Below are 23,097 nucleotides of genomic sequence, written 5' to 3' on the forward strand. Positions count from 1 at the left end.
GGTAATGAGCATTGAGGCTGAGCAGGACTTCCTGTCTGGACAGATGAGACCAGTCACTCTGCATTTACTGTCTCTTCAGAGGGTCTACATGCTGTGTGTCCTCTGGAGGACCTGGAGGACCTGGAGGACCTGGAGGACCTGGAGGACCTGTCGTTTCTCCTACTGGCTGTTCTAATGCCAGATTGTCTTCACTTCTTCTCATCATTAATCTGTTTTCTTGTTCTTCTTCTTGTTTATTCCTTGTTTACAACTGACCTGCTGATCCACTGCTGTGTGTTGTGTTGTTGTTGTTGTTGTTGTTGTTGTTGTTGTTGATCAGTGAACGGCGACACGATGAAACCTGACGTCTCTCGTCTTCAAACTGTTCTCCTGGCAGACGAACTGCTCATCATCTTTTTAAAATCCATTTACAAAGTTCCATGTTTGGGCGTTTATTGACATGTGAAGCACTTTGAAATGATTTGTGATCAATAATATTGATCCAAATACTTTCACTGGGAGTCCTAGTAAAGAGGTTATGTACGTAAATAGATGCTTGTGAAATTGTCTTGTTTAGCTTTTGGAACTAACATTTAAACACAAACTGTCATTTATTATCTGGTTAATATTGAGACTTTTCTTCTGAAATCTGAATTTTTAACCAAACCTGCTGCAGGACAATATAAAACCAGTCAGGATCAAGGAAATGTGTCATTTAATGACGTCTTTTAAATCTCTTCTGAAAACCCACCTCTCCAGACTCACTTGTTTTGTTTTAACCTGTTTTTAAATTACTTTGGATCCATGGAGGAGGAGGAGGAGGAGGAGGAGGAGGAGGAGGAGGAGGAGGAGGAGGAGGAGGAGGAGGAGGAGGAGGAGGGTTCAGGGATGGAGGAGGCGGAGGAGCAGGAGGAGGAGGAAGAGGAGGAGGAGGGTTCAGGGATGGAGGAGGCGGAGGAGGAGGAGGAGGAGGGTTCAGGGATGTGAGGGAGGAGGAGGAGCAGGAGGAGGAGGAGGAGGAGGAGGAGGAGGAGGAGGGTTCAGGGATGGAGGAGGCGGAGGAGCAGGAGGAGGAGAGGAAGAGGAGGAGGAGGAGGAGGGTTCAGGGATGGAGGTGGAGTTCCTACGGTGGCCCTGAAGTGCAAACCACAACAACAAATCACTAAACACAACAACAAATGAAAAACACAAAGACATTAACTTCAAAGGAAGAGCAGCAGACGAGCTCTCTGATTGGACGACGGAGCCGTTCAGCCTTTGAACCAGAAGTTATTCTTCCTGGAGAACAAATTTAAAACTGGAAAAGTTTGACTCTTTCCTCCAGTTTGGACAAAACCTTGTTCCTCCTTCCTTCCTGGTATTTTCTCCTCTGGAAACTAAACGAGCCACAAGAGAAATGACGTCCGGTTCATAAGTGGTACTTTCCGTCGGTCCAATCAGACGATCTCTCGCTGCCAACTGGTACCGACCTTTTCTGGTCAAGTTACCGTCTTTGTGTTTTTTCATTTGCAGTTGTGTTTTTTGAATTTGTGTTGTGTTTTTTTCATTTGTTGTTGGGTTTAGTGAATTGTTGTTGTTGTTTGCACTTCAGGGCCACCGTATGTCCCCCCCCCCTCCCTCTCTCTTTCCGCGTGTGTGTGTGTCTTCAGTCCTCCTCCACGTCCGCTTGTTCTTCAACGACAAACGTCTGTGAAGTTGCAGTGGCGCTGTAATGACCCCTCCTGGCCAGGGGGGCGCTGTAATGACCCCCTCCTGGACTAGGTGGGGGCGCTGTAATGAGGGGGGGCGCTGTAATGACCCCTCCTGGCCAGGGGGGCGCTGTAATGACCCCTCCCGGCCAGGGGGGCGCTGTAATGACCCCTCCCGGCCAGGGGGGGCGCTGTGGGCGCTCAGCGCGTTGTGCGAGTGCAAGAAGTGACATTAGCATCACAGCTAACGCTCCCTGCCATGTTTCGTCCTTTAACAGCTGATTTAAGGACACTTTCCCCGCAGCGGCCGCCGCCATGACGTCCCGCGTGTCCGCCGGCCTAACATGTTCATCACCGTGTGTTACGTCTACATGTGGGTTCGCTTCCACAAGTGCTACTCGGCGCTCCTCCGCAGCGCGGCTGTCCCGCCTGCACAGCCGCAGCTCCGGCTTCAGCTTCAGCTCCGGAGCCGCTCCGACCTCCGCAGCCCCCGCTCCCCCCCCGGAGGAGGACCCGCCGGAGGAGGACCCGCCGGAGGAGGACCCGCCCGGGCCGCCGCCGTGTTCCTGCAGCTGGGAGACAAGACCGTGTGTGTGACGGAGCCCGAGGTGAGCCGCGGACACACGTGACGTCGAGCAGGTGGAGGTGAGCGGCAGGTGTCCTCAGGTACAGCCGCCCTGCGAGGCAGGAGGCCGGCCTGCGAGGCGACCGGGGGCTCCAGACCCTGGCGGGTCAGTGGGACCCCTCAGGCAGGTCCGGTCGACCCGCTTGGCTTCACCTTCTGACACCTCACACTTTATTTACACCTTTTACTGTGTAAATGTTTCAGTTTGACTTGAACTTGAACTTAAATAGACGCAGAACCTCTGCTGTTCTCTTGGACCTTTCTTCTCCTGAGGTTCGAGAATGAGGTTCTGTAGTGAGGTTCTGTAGTGAGGTTCTAGAATGAGGTTCTGAAGTGAACCTATGTAACTAAATGTAACTATACTTCATGTAACTACAGTGAAGCGGTTCCTCTCACACACTACAGGGTCTGGTTGGTCTGTACTGTCGGGTGGTCAGTACTGTCGGGTGGTCAGTACTGTCGGGTGGTCAGTACTGTCGGGTGGTCAGTACTGTCGGGGGTCAGTACTGTCGGGGGGGTCTGTACTGTCGGGGGTCAGTACTGTCGGGTGGTCAGTACTGTCGGGGGGTCTGTACTGTCGGGGGTCAGTACTGTCGGGGGTCTGTACTGTCGGGGGTCTGTACTGTCGGGGGGTCAGTACCTGTCGGGGGTCAGTACTGTCGGGGGTCTGTACTGTCGGGGGTCTGTACTGTCGGGGGTCTGTACTGTCGGGGGGTCTGTACTGTCGGGGGTCTGTACTGTCGGGGGTCAGTACTGTCGGGGGGTCTGTACTGTCGGGGGGTCTGTACTGTCGGGGGTCAGTACTGTCGGGGGTCTGTACTGTCGGCGTGGTCAGTACTGTCGGGGGTCAGTACTGTCGGGGGGTCTGTACTGTCGGGGGTCTGTACTGTCGGGGGGTCTGTACTGTCGGGGGTCAGTACTGTCGGGTGGTCAGTACTGTCGGGGGTCTGTACTGTCGGGGGTCTGTACTGTCGGGGGGTCTGTACTGTCGGGGGTCTGTACTGTCGGGGGTCAGTACTGTCGGGGGTCTGTACTGTCGGGGGGTCTGTACTGTCGGGGGTCAGTACTGTCGGGGGTCTGTACTGTCGGGGGGTCTGTACTGTCGGGGGTCAGTACTGTCGGGGGTCAGTACTGTCGGGGGGTCAGTACTGTCGGGGGTCAGTACTGTCGGGGGTCTGTACTGTCGGGGGTCTGTACCTGTCGGGGGGTCAGTACTGTCGGGGGTCAGTACTGTCGGGGGTCTGTACTGTCGGGGGTCTGTACTGTCGGGGGGTCTGTACTGTCGGGGGTCTGTACTGTCGGGGGTCAGTACTGTCGGGGTCTGTACTGTCGGGGGTCTGTACTGTCGGGGGTCAGTACTGTCGGGGGTCTGTACTGTCGGGTGGTCAGTACTGTCGGGGGTCAGTACTGTCGGGGGTCTGTACTGTCGGGGGGTCTGTACTGTCGGGGGTCAGTACTGTCGGGTGGTCAGTACTGTCGGGGGTCTGTACTGTCGGGGGTCTGTACTGTCGGGGGGTCTGTACTGTCGGGGTCTGTACTGTCGGGGGTCAGTACTGTCGGGGGTCTGTACTGTCGGGGGTCTGTACTGTCGGGGGTCAGTACTGTCGGGGGTCAGTACTGTCGGGGTCTGTACTGTCGGGGGGTCTGTACTGTCGGGGGTCAGTACTGTCGGGGGTCAGTACTGTCGGGGGTCTGTACTGTCGGGGGTCTGTACTGTCGGGGGGTCTGTACTGTCGGGGGGTCTGTACTGTCGGGGGTCTGTACTGTCGGGGGTCAGTACTGTCGGGGGGTCTGTACTGTCGGGGGTCTGTACTGTCGGGGGTCTGTACTGTCGGGGGGTCTGTACTGTCGGGGGTCTGTACTGTCGGGGGTCAGTGCGGTCGGGGGTCAGTACTGTCGGGGGTCTGTACTGTCGGGGGTCTGTACTGTCGGGGGGTCTGTACTGTCGGGGGGTCTGTACTGTCGGGGGGTCTGTACTGTCGGGGGTCTGTACTGTCGGGGGGTCTGTACTGTCGGGGGTCTGTACTGTCGGGGGGTCTGTACTGTCGGGGGGTCTGTACTGTCGGGGGTCTGTACTGTCGGGGGGTCTGTACTGTCGGGGGTCTGTACTGTCGGGGGGTCTGTACTGTCGGGGGTCTGTACTGTCGGGGGGTCTGTACTGTCGGGGGTCAGTACTGTCGGGGGGTCTGTACTGTCGGGGGTCTGTACTGTCGGGGGTCTGTACTGTCGGGGGGTCAGTACTGTCGGGGGTCTGTACTGTCGGGGGGTCTGTACTGTCGGGGGTCTGTACTGTCGGGGGGTCTGTACTGTCGGGGGTCTGTACTGTCGGGGGGTCTGTACTGTCGGGGGTCAGTACTGTCGGGGGGTCTGTACTGTCGGGGGGTCTGTACTGTCGGGGGTCTGTACTGTCGGGGGGTCTGTACTGTCGGGGGTCAGTACTGTCGGGGGGTCTGTACTGTCGGGGGTCTGTACTGTCGGGGGGTCTGTACTGTCGGGGGTCTGTACTGTCGGGGGTCAGTACTGTCGGGGGGTCTGTACTGTCGGGGGGTCTGTACTGTCGGGGGTCTGTACTGTCGGGGGGTCAGTACTGTCGGGGGTCTGTACTGTCGGGGGGTCTGTACTGTCGGGGGTCAGTACTGTCGGGGGGTCAGTACTGTCGGGGGGTCTGTACTGTCGGGGGTCAGTACTGTCGGGGGGTCTGTACTGTCGGGGGTCAGTACTGTCGGGGGGTCTGTACTGTCGGGGGGTCTGTTGTTTCCCTCAGTGGATCAACGAGGAAACTAAAGTACTGATGGAAATAATGTGTAAAATACAACAAAGTACTGATGAAATCCAGCCATACTTTATACCACTTGGTGTGTGTGTGTGTGTGTGTGTGTGTGTGTGTGTGTGTGTGTGTGTGTGTGTGTGTGTGTGTGTGTGTGTGTGTGTGTGTGTGTGTGTGTGTGTGTTTGTGTGTGTGTGTGTCCAGCAGCCGTGGGACGACCTCGGTACCTGGACGTCTCTCGTGGGTCCGTCTCTGGTTTCCACGGCAACAGACGACACTGTTTGTTTCATGATAGAAGCTTCTGGACGAAGAGTCTCTTCTTCTTCACTTCAGGTAGGAAACCTTGAACCTTACCTGGTGTGACCTTACCTGAGGGGGGTGTGTGTGTGTGTGTGTGTGTGTGTGTGTGTGTGTGTGTGTGTGCAGGTCCTGAAGTGGTCTGACCACTGCACCCCCCTGGCCCGGGGCCCCGGGCGGCCCCTCAGGCTCCTGGCCCAGGCCACCATAGACGACTTCACTTTGCTGGGAGTGGCTTTCATTGAGGAGCGCCTCCTGCTGGACGGAGGACTGGCTCCTCACTGCATCCTACGTAAGGGGGGGGGGGGGGATGATATATAGATAGATGATAGATAGATGATAGATAGAGGGATGGATGATAGGTATAGAGATAGATATAGATGATAGATAGGTATAGAGATAGATGATAGATAGAGATAGAGATAGATAGATAATAGATAGATGATAGATAGAGGGATAGATAGAGGGATGGATGATAGATATAGAGATAGATAGATATAGATAGATGATAGATAGATGGATGAATGGATTCAGAGCACAGAGACTTGATTGATTCCAGAGTTATTTAATTAAAGTTTTAAACTGGACGTTTCCTCTAAAGTGTCTGTCCTCCACAGCCGTCCTCCTGCAGCCGTCCTCCATCAACCAGCTGCTGGACAGACACCGTCCACAGGTTCCTCAGACTGTGCTGTCCCTGTTTCTGGACGCCAGCCGGACGTCTGTAGACCACCAGCTGTCTGCAGACCTCCACCAGCTGTCTGCAGACCTCCACCAGCTGTCTGCAGACCTCCACCAGCTGCCTGCAGACCTCCACCAGTCTGTAGACCTCCACCAGCTGCCTGCAGACCTCCAGCTGTCTGCAGACCTCCACCAGCTGCCTGCAGACCTCCAGCTGTCTGTAGACCTCCAGCACCTCCAGGGCCGTAAAGGCAGCCTCCTCCTGGTCCCCGGTGGACTGAGGAGGCTGGAGGAGCGACGCAGCTCAGAGCCCCTGCACTGCACTCAGGACCCGGACCGGGACCGGGACCCGGACCCGGAGCCGGGGGGACCGTCCTCGGAGACCCACCACCACATGGAGGGACATGGACACCACCACCTCCACCTGTCCAGCTGCCACGAGTGCCTGGAGCTGGAGAACAGCACCATCCTGTCGGTGAAGTACGCCTCGGCCGAGAACATCTCCGACTTCCCGGACGACGGCTCCGTGGGTCTGGAGGAGCTGGAGCACGACGCCGGGGACTTCCCCGGACAGACCGGGGGCCCGGACCGTCCCGGCAAACCCCCCAACGTCCTGGTCTTCACCGGAGACCGCCCTGAGCACTTCGACGCCGTGAGGCGGCTCTTGTCCGAGTGCGTGAACCCGGAGCAGAACGTCATCTACCAGCTGCAGACCCAGCAGGCCCTGAACGAGCCCTGGCTGGAGAACACCCGGCTGCTGGTCCTGGCGGAGCGGGAGCCGCTGAGCCCCCAGCTCCAGACCCGCTTCCTCACCTTCCTGAGCCTGGGGGGCAAGGTCCTGGGCCTGGCCTCCGGCCTGTGTCCCGCGGGCCTGGGTCTGGAGCCCAGGGCCGGCCGGAGCATGAAGGTCAGCAGGCTGAGCTTCACCAGGGAGGACAGCTCGGAGGTGGAGCTCAACGCCCTGGCCAGCGGGAGGGCCTACGTCAGGGACGCCCAGGGCGGAGGAGAGGTGGAGCTGTGGGGGGAGCTCCGGGGGGACGACGCCCCCCCCCACCAGAGGGACATGGTCATCGTCAGGGTGACTCACGGAGGTGACGGAGGGGAGGCGGTGCTCTGCCAGGTGAACGGCTGCGTCTGCATTGGAGCTGCAGGGGCAGAGCTGGGTGGAGGTTCAGGTTAGGTTCAGTTTAGTTCAGGTTAAGTTTAGGTTCAGGTTAAGTTTAGGTTTGGTTTAGTTTTAGGTTTAGTTTAGGTTCAGGTTAAGGTTAGTTTAGGTTCAGTTTAGTTCAGGTTAAGTTTAGGTTTGGTTTAGTTTAGGATCAGGTTTAGTTTTAGGTTTAGTTTAGGTTCAGGTTAAGGTTAGTTTAGGTTCAGGTTTAGTTTAGGTTTAGTTTAGTTTAGGTTTAGGTTAGGTTTAGTTTAAGTTCAGGTTTAGGTTAGGTTTAGTTTAGTTCAGGTTCAGGTTTAGGTTCAGGTTAAGTTTAGGTTTGGTTTAAGTTCGGGTTAGGTTTAGTTTAGGTTCAGGTTTAGGTTCAGGTTTAGTTTAAGTTCAGGTTTAGGTTAGGTTTAGTTTAGTTCAGGTTAGGTTTAGTTCAGGTTCAGGTTAGGTTTAGATTCAGGTTTAGTTTAGGTTCAGGTTTAGATTCAGGTTCAGGTTTAGTTTAGGTTCAGGTTCAGGTTTAGATTCAGGTTTAGGTTCAGGTTCAGGTTTAGATTCAGGTTCAGGTTTAGTTCTTCCTGCAGGAAGCATCAGAATATAGAAGCTTCTGGTCCTGCCAGACCTCATGAAGGTTTTCAGAGTCCAGGTCAAAGGTTCAGGTCTTCGGCTGGACAGAGGACGGAGGAGTTTGTCGGTACCAGGTCCAATGTCCCCGTCTTGTCTGTCCCCTCTCTGCAGGTCCACTTCGAGATCTCGGCCGACTCCCAGGTTTTGCCCCCTGCTGATTTCGACAAGCTGAAGTTGAGCAACGCTCTGCGCTACGAGGTCCTGACGGAGATCCTGACCTCCCTGGGTCTGAGCTGTGAACCCAGCCCCCCTCCTGCTCCCGGCCCCGTGCACCTGCTGGCCACCTCCCAGGTACCCTGAACCCTGAACCACCTCCCAGGTACCCTGAACCCTGAACCACCTCCCAGGTACCCTGAACCCTGAACCACCTCCCAGGTACCCCTGAACCCTGAACCACCTCCCAGGTACCCTGAACCCTGAACCACCTCCCAGGTACCCCTGAACCACCTAACCACCCTAACCTATCTCTGAATCTCTCAGAGTCTCAGAGTCTCAGAGTCTCTCAGGGTCTCAGGATCTCAGAGTCTCAGAGTCTCTCAGGGTCTCAGAGTCTCAGAGTCTCTGAATCTCCAAGTCTCTGAATCTCACAGAGTCTCTACATCTCAGAGTCTCTCTGTCTCTCAGAGTCTCTGAGTCTCTGAATCTCTCAGAGTCTCAGAGTCTCTCAGGGTCTCAGAGTCTCTGAATCTCAGAGTCTCTGAATCTCACAGAGTCTCAGAGTCTCTCAGGGTCTCAGAGTCTCTCAGCCTCAAAGGCCCTCAGCAAGTACTTCTTAGCTTCAAAGTGACTGACCTGAGGAGGCGTGGTCGAGCCTGTTGCTGGAAGCTGATTGGTGGTTAGAGAGGAAGATGCTCTGAGCTCCTTGTTCCTGAGGCTGAAAGCAGCTCGTTGCGACGTCACTCTGAAGAAACATCGTAGAATTCCTCCACATGTAAGACTTTTGTTAGATTAAATGTATTTTTCCTTCCTAAGATCAAAGTGATTCACAAAAGCGTCTTAAGTCCTGAAGTTTAAAACCAGTAAAGTAGGAGGACTTGAAGAACCTGAGAGTTTCTTTAACAGACAAGATGATGGAAAGAGAAAGGAGAGACGTTCTCCGTGTGTTGATCCGGTGGCTCCGCCCACTGTGGTAAGACTTTCATAAAGGTGTGAAGAAATTCATATTTTAAAGGGGTGTTTGTTTTTGTGGGTCTAAAGCTCCGCCTCCTGTGGTCGATCGGCCAATAATGGAGTGTTTATGTGAACCAGCGTTCCCTCAGAGGTTCACCAGCCCCCCGACCCCCCCCCCCACCCTCCACCCCCCCCCCACCCTCCACCCCCCCCCCCCACCCCAACATCAGCTCAGTAATACTCACCATGTGTCACACATTTAATAACTAGTTGCTTGAGAGTGAACCAGGAGGCTGACAGGAAACCATAGAGACACTAAGTAACACGACGAGCAGAATCTCACTGAACACCTTGTTACTTTAGTGTTTATCACGTTCCTGAACCTCAGTGAGACTCCAGCTGGTCTGTTAGTGAGTTCAGGACGTTCCTGCTGCAGAACCAAGGTTTTCCTCTGAATGTGGACCAATCTGGTTCTCATGTGTCTTCACCACGTGGTAGTGAGAGGGGGTCACCACCAGGGGGCGACATGACGCCTCTCATCCTGTGTGTGTGTGTGTGTGTGTGTGTGTGTGTGTGTGTGTGTGTGTGTGTGTGTGTGTGTGTGTGTGTGTGTGTGTGTGTGAAGAGGCTGAATCCACCTGAAACATGACTGACTTGTGTGATTCTATCTTCTCCTCCTCCTCCTCCTCTTCCTCCTCTTCCTCCTCTTCCTCCTCCTCCTCCTCTTCCTCTTCCTCTTCCTCTTCCTCTTCCTCTTCCTCTTCCTCCTCCTCTTCCTCCTCTCCTCCTCTCCTCCTCCTCCTCCTCCTCCTCTTCCTCCTCTTCCTCCTCCTCCTCCTCCTCCCAGGAGTCCCTGATCAGTGTCGTGACGTGGCTGAAGACCCGGTCCGGTGCCGGCGGGGTTCTGGACTTGTCCAGGACCCGCCTCAGGATGTGGTCCGGCTCAGAGACGCAGGACGTCCCCGTCTCGTCCCCCGACCTGCTGCCCCTCTTCACCGAGTCCCCGAGTCCCGGTCTCTTTGACATGGAGACGTATGGACGGAACCTGAAGACCAAACTGCTGGGACACGTGGTCCTGCACGCCGAGGTCGCCACGTCCACCATGGACCTGCTGGACGGGTAAGACAGTCATGTCCACCGTGGACCTGCTGGACGGGTAAGACAGTCATGTCCACCGTGGACCTGTTAGGGTAAGACAGTCACGTCCACCGTGGACCTGCTGGACGGGTAAGACAGTCATGTCCACCGTGGACCTGTTAGGGTAAGACAGTCACGTCCACCGTGGACCTGCTGGACGGGTAAGACAGTCATGTCCACCGTGGACCTGTTAGGGTAAGACAGCCACGTCCACCATGGACCTGCTGGACGGGTAAGACAGTCATGTCCACCGTGGACCTGCTGGACGGGTAAGACAGTCATGTCCACCGTGGACCTGTTAGGGTAAGACAGTCACGTCCACCGTGGACCTGCTGGACGGGTAAGACAGTCATGTCCACCGTGGACCTGTTAGGGTAAGACAGTCACGTCCACCGTGGACCTGCTGGACGGGTAAGACAGTCATGTCCACCGTGGACCTGTTAGGGTAAGACAGTCATGTCCACCGTGGACCTGCTGGACGGGTAAGACAGTCATGTCCACCGTGGACCTGTTAGGGTAAGACAGTCATGTCCACCGTGGACGTGCTGGACGGGTAAGACACTCACGTCCACCGTGGACCTGTTAGGGTAGGACACTCACGTCCACTGTGGACAAAGTACCTTCATCTGCTTTCTACCAGAAAATAAATACATTTAAAGAATTTAAATTAAAACGGGATAAACGCCGTCAAAAGGTTTTATAACTATATTAAAAATTACAAAATGGTTTCTGTTGCTTTTATAACCAGAACTACAACGTACAGCGTTTAAATGGCATTTCAGCAGTTTGATCCAGTTTATTTGAACCTTCCCAGCTTCTAGTGAATGAAACCAGGTTAGTTACTTTAACTAGTCGTGAGTTTATGACTCACCTGGTTTATTCACACAGTCGACCAGTGGGGGGCGCCGCAGCTTATTTCATCCCTTATTCATCAAGTCTGAAGAGCAGTGTGTGTGTGTGTGTGTGTGTGTGTGTGTGTGTGTGTGTGTGTGTGTGTGTGTGTGTGTGTGTGTGTGTGTGTGTGTGTGTGTGTGTGTGTGTGTGTGTGTGTGTGTGTGTGTGGACAGGCTGGACTAATTGACTCCCCATGTGACCCACTGCACCACGGCTAATAGAGCGTGTGTGTGTGTGTGTGTGTGTGTGTGTGTGTGTGTGTGTGTGTGTGTGTGTGTTTTACACACGGCGGCTGGGAACAATTAAAACTGTCATAAAGTTTGAAAAATGGCAGTCGGAGCCGCGGTGAGCTGATTGGAACCGACAGTGTTGTCATGAAGGTTCTAGTGGAACTCCAGCAGCCGACACCCAGACCACCGCTGCAGCTGTTCCAGCTGTGCCAGATGTCAGTGGGCCTTGATTAATGTTGTTATTATGGGATGTCTGCTTTATTTCCTCCAACGTGTTTATTAGGATTCATAATCCTGATTCTGTCGACACGTTCGGACTTTTCTGGGCTGGAAATGATCTGCTGGACGTCTTCAGGGTTCTGGTCCTGTTCTGGTCCTGTTCTGGTCCTGTTCTGGTCCTGTTCTGGTCCTGGCCCTGCTGGGGCACACACATTACAGTAACACACATCACTGTAACACACAACACATTACTGTAACACACACATCACTGTAACACACACACACATTACAGTAACACACACATCACTGTAACACACATTACTGTAACACACACACATCACTGTAACACACACACACATTACAGTAACACACACATCACTGTAACACACATTACTGTAACACACACACATCACTGTAACACACACACATCACTGTAACACACACACATTACAGTAACACACACATCACTGTAACACACACATTACTGTAACACACACACATTACAGTAACACACACACATCACTGTAACACACAACACATTACTGTAACACACACACATCACTGTAACACACACACATTACAGTAACACACACACACACATTACAGTAACACACACCTCACTGTAACACACACACATTACAGTAACACACACATCACTGTAACACACACACATTACAGTAACACACATCACATTACAGTAACACACATCACATTACAGTAACACACATCACATCACTGTAACACACACACATTACAGTAACACACACACACACATTACAGTAACACACACCTCACTGTAACACACACACATTACAGTAACACACACACATCACTGTAACACACACACATCACTGTAACACACACACATTACAGTAACACACACATCACTGTAACACACACATTACTGTAACACACACACACATTACTGTAACACACACACACATTACAGTAACACACATCACATTACTGTAACACACACATCACATTACTGTAACACACACATCACATTACAGTAACACACATCACATTACAGTAACACACACATCACATTACTGTAACACACATCACATTACTGTAACACACACATCACATTACTGTAACACACATCACATTACAGTAACACACACATCACATTACAGTAACACACACATCACATTACTGTAACACACATCACATTACAGTAACACACACATCACATTACTGTAACACATACATCACATTACTGTAACACACACATCACATTACTGTAACACACATCACATTACAGTAACACACACATCACATTACTGTAACACACATCACATTACAGTAACACACATCACTGTAACACACACACATCACTGTAACACACACACATTACAGTAACACACACATCACTGTAACACACACATTACAGTAACACACACACACACATTACAGTAACACACACCTCACTGTAACACACACACATTACAGTAACACACACACATCACTGTAACACACACACATCACTGTAACACACACACATTACAGTAACACACACATCACTGTAACACACACATTACTGTAACACACACACACATTACTGTAACACACACACACATTACAGTAACACACACATCACATTACAGTAACACACATCACATTACTGTAACACACACATCACATTACTGTAACACACACATCACATTACAGTAACACACATCACATTACAGTAACACACACATCACATTACTGTAACACACATCACATTACTGTAACACACACATCACATTACTGTAACACACACATCACATTACTGTAACACACATCACATTACTGTAACACACATCACATTACAGTAACACACACATCACATTACAGTAACACACACATCACATTACTGTAACACACATCACATTACAGTAACACACACATCACATTACTGTAACACATACATCACATTACTGTAACACACACATCACATTACTGTAACACACATCACATTACAGTAACACACACATCACATTACTGTAACACACATCACATTACAGTAACACACATCACTGTAACACACACACATCACTGTAACACACACACATTACAGTAACACACACATCACTGTAACACACACATTACTGTAACACACACATCACATTACAGTAACACACACATCACATTACAGTAACACACATCACATTACTGTAACACACACATCACATTACTGTAACACACACATCACATTACTGTAACACACATCACATTACAGTAACACACACATCACATTACTGTAACACACACATCACATTACAGTAACACACACATCACATTACTGTAACACATACATCACATTACTGTAACACACATCACATTACTGTAACACACACATCACATTACTGTAACACACACATCACATTACAGTAACACACACATCACATTACTGTAACACACATCACATTACAGTAACACACACATCACATTACTGTAACACATACATCACATTACTGTAACACACACATCACATTACTGTAACACACATCACATTACAGTAACACACACATCACATTACTGTAACACACATCACATTACAGTAACACACATCACTGTAACACACACACATCACTGTAACACACACACATTACAGTAACACACACATCACTGTAACACACACATTACAGTAACACACACACACACATTACAGTAACACACACCTCACTGTAACACACACACATTACAGTAACACACACACATCACTGTAACACACACACATCACTGTAACACACACACATTACAGTAACACACACATCACTGTAACACACACATTACTGTAACACACACACACATTACTGTAACACACACACACATTACAGTAACACACACATCACATTACAGTAACACACATCACATTACTGTAACACACACATCACATTACTGTAACACACACATCACATTACAGTAACACACATCACATTACAGTAACACACACATCACATTACTATAACACACATCACATTACTGTAACACACACATCACATTACTGTAACACACATCACATTACTGTAACACACATCACATTACAGTAACACACACATCACATTACTGTAACACACATCACATTACAGTAACACACACATCACATTACTGTAACACATACATCACATTACTGTAACACACACATCACATTACTGTAACACACATCACATTACAGTAACACACACATCACATTACTGTAACACACATCACATTACAGTAACACACATCACATCACTGTAACACACACACATCACTGTAACACACACACATTACAGTAACACACACATCACTGTAACACACACATTACTGTAACACACACATCACATTACAGTAACACACACATCACATTACTGTAACACACACATCACATTACTGTAACACATACATCACATTACTGTAACACACATCACATTACTGTAACACACACACATTACTGTAACACACACACACATTACAGTAACACACACATCACATTACAGTAACACACATCACATTACTGTAACACACACATCACATTACTGTAACACACACATCACATTACAGTAACACACATCACATTACAGTAACACACACATCACATTACTATAACACACATCACATTACTGTAACACACACATCACATTACTGTAACACACATCACATTACTGTAACACACATCACATTACAGTAACACACACATCACATTACAGTAACACACACATCACATTACTGTAACACACATCACATTACAGTAACACACACATCACATTACTGTAACACATACATCACATTACTGTAACACACACATCACATTACTGTAACACACATCACATTACAGTAACACACACATCACATTACTGTAACACACATCACATTACAGTAACACACATCACTGTAACACACACACATCACTGTAACACACACACATTACAGTAACACACACATCACTGTAACACACACATTACTGTAACACACACATCACATTACAGTAACACACACATCACATTACAGTAACACACATCACATTACTGTAACACACACATCACATTACAGTAACACACACATCACATTACTGTAACACACACATCACATTACAGTAACACACACATCACATTACTGTAACACATACATCACATTACTGTAACACACATCACATTACTGTAACACACACATCACATTACTGTAACACACATCACATTACTGTAACACACATCACATTACAGTAACACACACATCACATTACAGTAACACACACACATTACAGTAACACACACACATCACTGTAACACACACACATCACTGTAACACACACACATTACAGTAACACACACATCACTGTAACACACACATTACTGTAAGACACACATCACATTACAGTAACACACACATCACATTACAGTAACACACATCACATTACAGTAACACACATCACATTACTGTAACACACACATCACATTACAGTAACACACATCACATTACAGTAACACACACATCACATTACTGTAACACACACATCACATTACTGTAACACACATCACATTACTGTAACACACACATCACATTACTGTAACACACATCACATTACTGTAACACACATCACATTACTGTAACACACACACGATGATGAGAGACTGTGGAGGTTTTATAAAGTGATGATGAGAGACTGGAGGTTTTATAAAGTGATGATGAGAGACTGGAGGTTTTATAAAGTGATGATGAGAGACTGGAGGTTTTATAAAGTGATGATGAGAGACTGGAGGTTTTATAAAGTGATGATGAGAGACTGGAGGTTTTATAAAGTGATGATGAGAGACTGGAGGTTTTATAAAGTGATGATGAGAGACTGGAGGCCACTTGGTCGTCCAAGAGGATAATGATTCTCTTCCTGTTCTGCTGAACTTGATCCTTCTGCCTCCAGCAACACTTCCTCCTGTCACTTCTTTCTATCAGCCTTCAAGTTCACATGAACATTTCTTTCTCTCATTCCTTTTCCTCACTTTCCTCCTGGGATCAGTGAGCGGCTGCTGGAGATGTGATCCTATAGATGTGATCCTACAGACTGAGACATTTCATCCTGTCAACTTGTCCTTTTGCTTTGTGACTCTTCAATCTGACTTCACGCCTCGTCGCCTCAGAATCTGCCTTCAGCGTTTTCATCTGAGAGAAAATCCTCCACAAGAGGCTCTTTCAGTTAAACCGGCTCCGCGGCGTCAAAACGCCAGAAATCAGTTTGTTTGGAAAAGCAATTCAATATCCAAACTGACACTTTGTGGAATTAGGTGGTGTTCCTGGTAGGAAACCCCCGTCAGGACGGAGGCCCTCCGCTCAACCTGCAGCAACAAGCTGGGCCACAAAACCCAAATTGGGCCAATTGACCCGTCGGCCGGCTGCAATTATAGAAGATTGTCAGCAGATGTTGAAGGAGCTCATGTCTTATTCAGGACCTGCAGCGTCGGCCGGCACTCTGGAGCTCCACCCGCTCCAGGTGGAGGCAACGTAGGTCACCAGCCTCCGTCACCCTGCACAGAATGACGGTACTGGGCGGGTGACGTCCCCCCAGGCTGGACTGGTACTGGTACCGTTACCGGTACCGGTACTGGTCCAGAGCTGCACCGCCGTACAGGAACCTGTAGAACATGAAGGTTCTCCTGGACGTCTGGAGACGTAGAAGAACATAGAAGCTTTGTTCAGGAAACTGAAGCCTCCACCCAACCTGCTCCAACCGGATCCCGGCTTTTTAATATTTCATTATTTGAGGTCCGAGACGCGTTATTTTAGTGGTTATTTACTTGTTTGTTTGTACGTTTCTCCCACCACTGCTTTAGACAAACAGGCTTTGATTCAGGCTTTGATCTGAAACGTCAATAAATATCTGTTGTGTTTGACGGTTCAGCTGAATCAGCGCTTTTCCTGGAAACAGGAAGAAGAAGTGAACATGTAGGTAAAGAAAGTCTTTCTAGTCTTTAATAATACTGACTGACGGCTGGAGCCTCTACTTGCAGATGAAGATGAAGATGAAGATGGGTGTTGTGGCCCCGCCCCCTCAGCTGGCCTCGGGTCAGCAGCATTGATCACTTCCTGGTGTTCAGTTAGTGAAGGATCATTTCTAGCGTTGGTCAGAAAACAGGATCAGCTCAATGAATCACATTAACAGATTAGCGGCTCCTATTGATCAGCCCTGTGAGGCTGCTGCACCTGATCAATGCAAACACACTTAGAACCCCAAACCCTGCTTCACAATGAGCAGCCATCTTCTAATCTGGGATGTTTTAATCTTGGAAGTGAAGCGGTTCCTCAGTGTGACGGCTGGCGGAAGCTAAACGGCTTTTAGAGGAATTCTGTCTGAGCTGACGGCTTCAAATCTGTAATAAGTTCTATCGATTAAACTGTGTGTGTGTGTGTGTGTGTGTGTGTGTGTGTGTGTGTGTGTGTGTGTGTGTGTGTGTGTGTGTGTGTGTGTGTGTGTGTGTGTGTGTGTGTGTGTGTGTGTGTGTGTGTGTGTGAGACCTTGAACATTCACTGGACTCTTAAAAAGCCACACGGTCCTGTTCAGTTTATATTTTAGTCTCTTCATCATCATCTTCATCACTCCTGAGCACATCCTGTACTACAGCGTCCTCACACACACACACACACACACACACACACACACACACACACACACACACACACACACACACACACACACACACACACACACACACACACACACACACTGAGCAGGTTCCTCAGTGGTCACAGGTCCATGTGGTCTGAGCAGAACCGGTCCAGACGAGGACTGAAAGAGTGTTTGAGGGACAGAATGAGGGTTTGAGGGACAGAATGAGGGTTTGAGGGACAGAATGAGGGTTTGAGGGACAGAATGAGGGTTTGAGGGACAGAATGAGGTTCCCTCCAGGTCCTGGTCGCCTCCCTCATTGGATGAGATTTTAATGAGATTAAGTTCCTGCAGGATGAAATCGTCTCCGACATTTCAACCTTCAGCTGATGGCTTGAGGTCACAGGGACACAGGGACACGTCTCCACGGGGGACGGCTGTCTCTTTGACCGCCGGACACTGTGAGAGCTTTAGAACCCTTCAGCTTTAGAACCCCTTCAGCTTTAGAACCCCTTCAGCTTTAGAACCCTTCAGCTTTAGAACCCCTTCAGCTTTAGAACCCTTCAGCCTTCAGCAGGCTGAGGAACAAACTGAGTGGAGGTTCTGCTGAGACGTCTCCCAGTGGAGACGGAGGTCTGGTCAACAGGAGGAGGTTCCTCTGGAGACGATCCTAAACCCTGAACCCTCAACTCTAACCAAACCCTAAACCTTAAACCCTACACCCTAACCAAACCCTAAACCTTAAACCCTACACCCTAACCTAACCCTACACCCTAACCTAACCCTACACCCTAACCTAACCCTACACCCTAACCAAACCCTAAACCTTAAACCCTACACCCTAACCTAACCCTACACCCTAACCTAACCCTACACCCTAACCTAACCCAACACTCTAACCTAACCCTACACCCTAACCAAACCCTAAACCTTAAACCCTACACCCTAACCTAACCCAACACCCTAACCTAACCCTACACCCTAACCTAACCCTACACCCTAACCTAACCCTACACCCTAACCTAACCCTACACCCTAACCTAACCCAACACTCTAACCTAACCCTACACCCTAACCAAACCCTAAACCTTAAACCCTACACCCTAACCTAACCCAACACCCTAACCTAACCCTACACCCTAACCTAACCCTACACCCTAACCTAACCCTACACCCTAACCAAACCCTAAACCTTAAACCCTACACCCTAACCAAACCCTAAACCTTAAACCCTACACCCTAACCTAACCCAACACCCTAACCTAACCCTACACCGTAACCTAACCCTACACCCTAACCTAACCCTACACCCTAACCTAACCCTAAACCTTAAACCCTACACCCTAACCTAACCCTAAACCTTAAACCCTACACCCTAACCTAACCCTACACCCTAACCTAACCCAACCCCCACAATCCTGTCCTGGTTGTTGATGCTAACTATCATGTTTACTGTCGTCACGCTCGGTACCGTCAGGAACCCAGAGAAGAGCTGTCCATGCAGAACAGCCAGGTTCTCCTCAGACCTCCAGGTGGAACCGGACGGTCCCTGACCTGCTCTTCTTTCTTCCAGCCTCTCGCTCTTCTTGCCGAACGACGTGAGTTTGGTCGCCGTCGCCGATCGTCAAGTCCAAGGAAGAGGTGAGTTCTGCACCCTGACCGAGGTTCCACCCTGACCGAGGTTCCACCCTGACCGAGGTTCTACGCTCCCCAGGGTGCAGACGGTTCTGACTGCTTGTTTGTTGGCAGGTCGGGGCCGGAACGCCTGGCTGAGCCCGCTGGGCAGCGCCACCTTTACCGTGACGGTGCAGGTGGAGCTCGGCTCCCGCCTCGGACAGAGGATCCCCTTTGTGCAGCACCTCGCCGCCCTGGCCGTGGTGGAGGCCGTCCGCACGCTTCCCGGGTACCAGGTAGAACCTGCCGTCCACACACTTGCTGGGTACCAGGTAGAACCTGCCTTCTACACACTTCCTGAGTACCAGGTAGAACCTGCGGTCCTACTGTGGTTCCTGAGGCCACTTCCTGTCTGGGAACACATCATAAAACAAATATAGTATATCATCAATATAATATATCATAAAACATAAACATAGTAGATGATAAAAGCTTTGATTGGTGGAGTCACTTTAAAAAGTTTCCCCTTCAACACATGGTGGAACCAGAACTCAGAGGTGGGCGGAGCTACAGAGCAGTAAGACTCTGATTGGTCAGAGAAGTGAACATCTGGAGCGTCACTGGAAACTTTTATCCTGGAGATGTAGAGCAGGACTGAGACCTTCCCGTCCCCCATCAGGACCTGGACCTGAGGGTGAAGTGGCCCAATGACGTCTACTACAGTAACCTGGTGAAGGTGGGCGGAGTCCTGGTGACGTCCACCGTGGTCGGATCCACGTTCCACCTGCTGATCGGTAAAGTCTTCTTTCTGTCACCAGAGGGTTCTGCTCACTGACATCACACTGACAGTGACATCACTGACGTCAGTGTGTGACGTCATACTGACAGCAGTGTGTGATGTCAGTGTGATGTCACACTGACATCACACTGACAGTGACATCACTGACGTCAGTGTGTGACGTCATACTGACATCACACTGACGTCACACTGACAGTGTGTGACGTCAGTGTGATGTCAGTGTGACATCATACTGACATCACACTGACAGTGTGACATCACACACTGTCAGTGACATCACTGATGTCAGTGTGTGACGTCATACTGACATCACACTGACATCAGTGTCACTGACATCACACTGATGTCAGTGTGATGTCACACTGACATCACACTGACTGTCGTCAGTGTGATGTCAGTGTGACGTCAGTGTGTGATGTCAGTGTGATGTCAGTGACACTGATGTCAGTGTGATGTCAGTGTGATGTCAGTGTGATGTCAGTGTGATGTCAGTGTGACGTCAGAGTGTGATGTCAGAGTGTGATGTCAGTGTGATGTCACACTCTGACAGTGACGATGACTGTGTCCAGGCTGCGGCGTCAACGTGAGCAACAGCAACCCGACCATGTGCATCAACGACCTGATCCTGCAGCACAACAAGCAGCATGGCTGCAGCCTGCCGCCGCTGGGCGTGCCGCTGCTCATCTCCCGCTCCCTCGGCGTGCTGGAGGCCCTGATCCTCAGCTTCCAGCAGGGCGGCGCCGACGCCGTGCTGCCCCTGTACTACCAGAGGTGGCTGCACAGGTAGGGAAGCTGCACACGGCCGGTAGCGCCTCCGACCGCACCTCGGGTGTCGGACGGACGAGCCTCGCACCTGTTGCCATGGTTACCTGGTGGAGGCGGGGCCTCATGAGGAAGTTGTCTCTGCTTGGTCCTCAGCGGCGCTCAGGTGCGTCTCTGGAGCGACGACGGCCTGGAGGCGGAGGTGGTGGGTCTGGACCACAGCGGCTTCCTGCAGGTGGCCAGCAGGGGGCAGCAGGTGGTGACGGTGCAGCCCGACGGGAACTCCTTCGACATGCTCAGGAACCTGCTGGTCGTCAAGCACAGAACCTGAACCTCCTGGACCTCCTGGACCTCCTGATGCTCTCACCTCACCTGGTCCACGGCTGGACTGCTGGTAGTACTGCTGGTACTGGTAGTACTGGTTGTACTGGTAGTACTGGTGGTGATGAAGCAGAGAACCTGAACCTCCTGGACGACCTGCTGCTGCTCTCACCTCACCTGGTCCACGGCTGTGCTGCTGGTAGTACTGGTAGTACTGCCGGTAGTACTGTTGGTGGTGCTGCTGGTACTGGTAGTACTGCTGCTGGTACTGGTAGTACTGCTGGTGCTACTAGTGGTACTGGTGCTACTGGTGGTGCTGGTGCTGCTAGTGCTACTGGTAGTACTAGTGGTACCGGCACTACTGGAACATGGTACCAGCAGCAGAAGGTGAAGCAGCATTCTGACCATCGTATTTCTAAGTAACTGGAAATATTCCTGTTCTCGTCTTCAGTTTGTTAGAAAACCTTCATCATTCCAGCTTCTTTCTTCACTTCCTCACTTTCCTCAACAAACAACTTGACAGTTTGTTTCTGCACTTCAGAACAAAGTACTTGAAGTTTCCACAGTCTAGGATTTTACACATTTCTCTTATTTTGTGCAATTGATTTCATGAAATGTTTTTTTTTACTTGTGATTTGTGAGACTAAATCTTCACTACATTGTTCACAATAATGTTTAATTCATGAGCTGCTTTCAATTGGGAATTTGTGAGAATCTGCGGTGACGATGGCGTCAGAAAACTCCTTTATTTGTCTCCAAATCTCAGCTGATCTTCATCAAAATGGATCCACAGGAGAATAAATTAAATGTTGGTGTTGGGCTGGATCAAAAATAGTCATTTTCATTTGTGTATTTATTGTTGCAGACTTCAGTCTGATTCCTCCAAAGAACAAGAAGAAATTTTCTTTGGTTTGGTCGTCGTGGAAGAAGCCGGTTCCACCATCAGCCACATTTTAATCATATTCAGGTCGTCGCCTCGGTAACCGTACGAGTCCCGCCGCTCGCTAGCGTGTCGGAGGGCGGAGTTACGTGATGCGCCTGAACGCATCACTGAAAGCTGCTCCTGCAGTTAAAACCAGACCAAGAAACTCTTTTATTACTGAACCAGTTCAGAGGAGCTGCAGTTTAAAAGTTACAACGCTGCTGTGAGGGGGCGGGGCCTGTCATGAGGGGGCGTGGCCTGCCCTGAGTGGTGTGTTGGATTTAAATAATGTTGTATTCTATTGGTTTCCATGGTGACGAATGTGGCGTTGGCGAAGGTATGCACTGACTAGTGTCCTTTCTAGTTTCTTTATTGAGTTTCACAGCTTTTTGTTTTTGGGACGAAATAAAAACTGAATACAAACAATCTGCAGATCTCAAACATTATTTATCCAACAACATGTCGTATTTTACCGTCCAGATAAAATCAGCAATACGTCGTAATGGTGAGTCTTTGTGGAGGAGGAGGACTTTGTTTGTCCATGATGCTGTGAATGTTTTGTCTTTAAACTACAGTCAGGGGAGTGCAGTACTGGGAGTACTGGAGTACTGGAGTAGTGGGAGTATAGGAGTATGGGAGTACTGGGAGTACTGGGACTGAACTGCATTCACTGGATCTGACCAAGAACCAAACCTTTACTT

At 49.8% G+C, this 23,097-nt stretch overlaps 1 protein-coding gene across 1 annotated transcript; it reads left to right on the forward strand.

Moving 5' to 3' along the window:
• Window positions 1-2,011: 2,011 nt before the first annotated feature.
• hlcs (holocarboxylase synthetase (biotin-(proprionyl-CoA-carboxylase (ATP-hydrolysing)) ligase)) lies at window positions 2,012-22,799 on the forward strand (the record flags this gene model as incomplete). The annotated part of the gene is made up of 12 exons (XM_080509077.1): window positions 2,012-2,275; window positions 2,356-2,416; window positions 5,331-5,392; window positions 5,486-5,648; window positions 5,974-7,154; window positions 7,932-8,111; window positions 9,778-10,049; window positions 19,552-19,619; window positions 19,728-19,888; window positions 20,272-20,386; window positions 20,961-21,174; window positions 21,310-22,799. 12 exons carry the CDS (start codon window positions 2,012-2,014, stop codon window positions 21,482-21,484), a joined length of 2,916 nt encoding a protein of 971 aa, XP_080365203.1. The 3' UTR covers window positions 21,485-22,799.
• Between the last annotated feature and the right edge of the window lie 298 nt (window positions 22,800-23,097).

This window comes from Blennius ocellaris (assembly GCF_963422515.1).
Source record: "Blennius ocellaris genome assembly, chromosome: 14".
In the NCBI taxonomy this organism is placed as follows: domain Eukaryota; kingdom Metazoa; phylum Chordata; class Actinopteri; order Blenniiformes; family Blenniidae; genus Blennius; species Blennius ocellaris.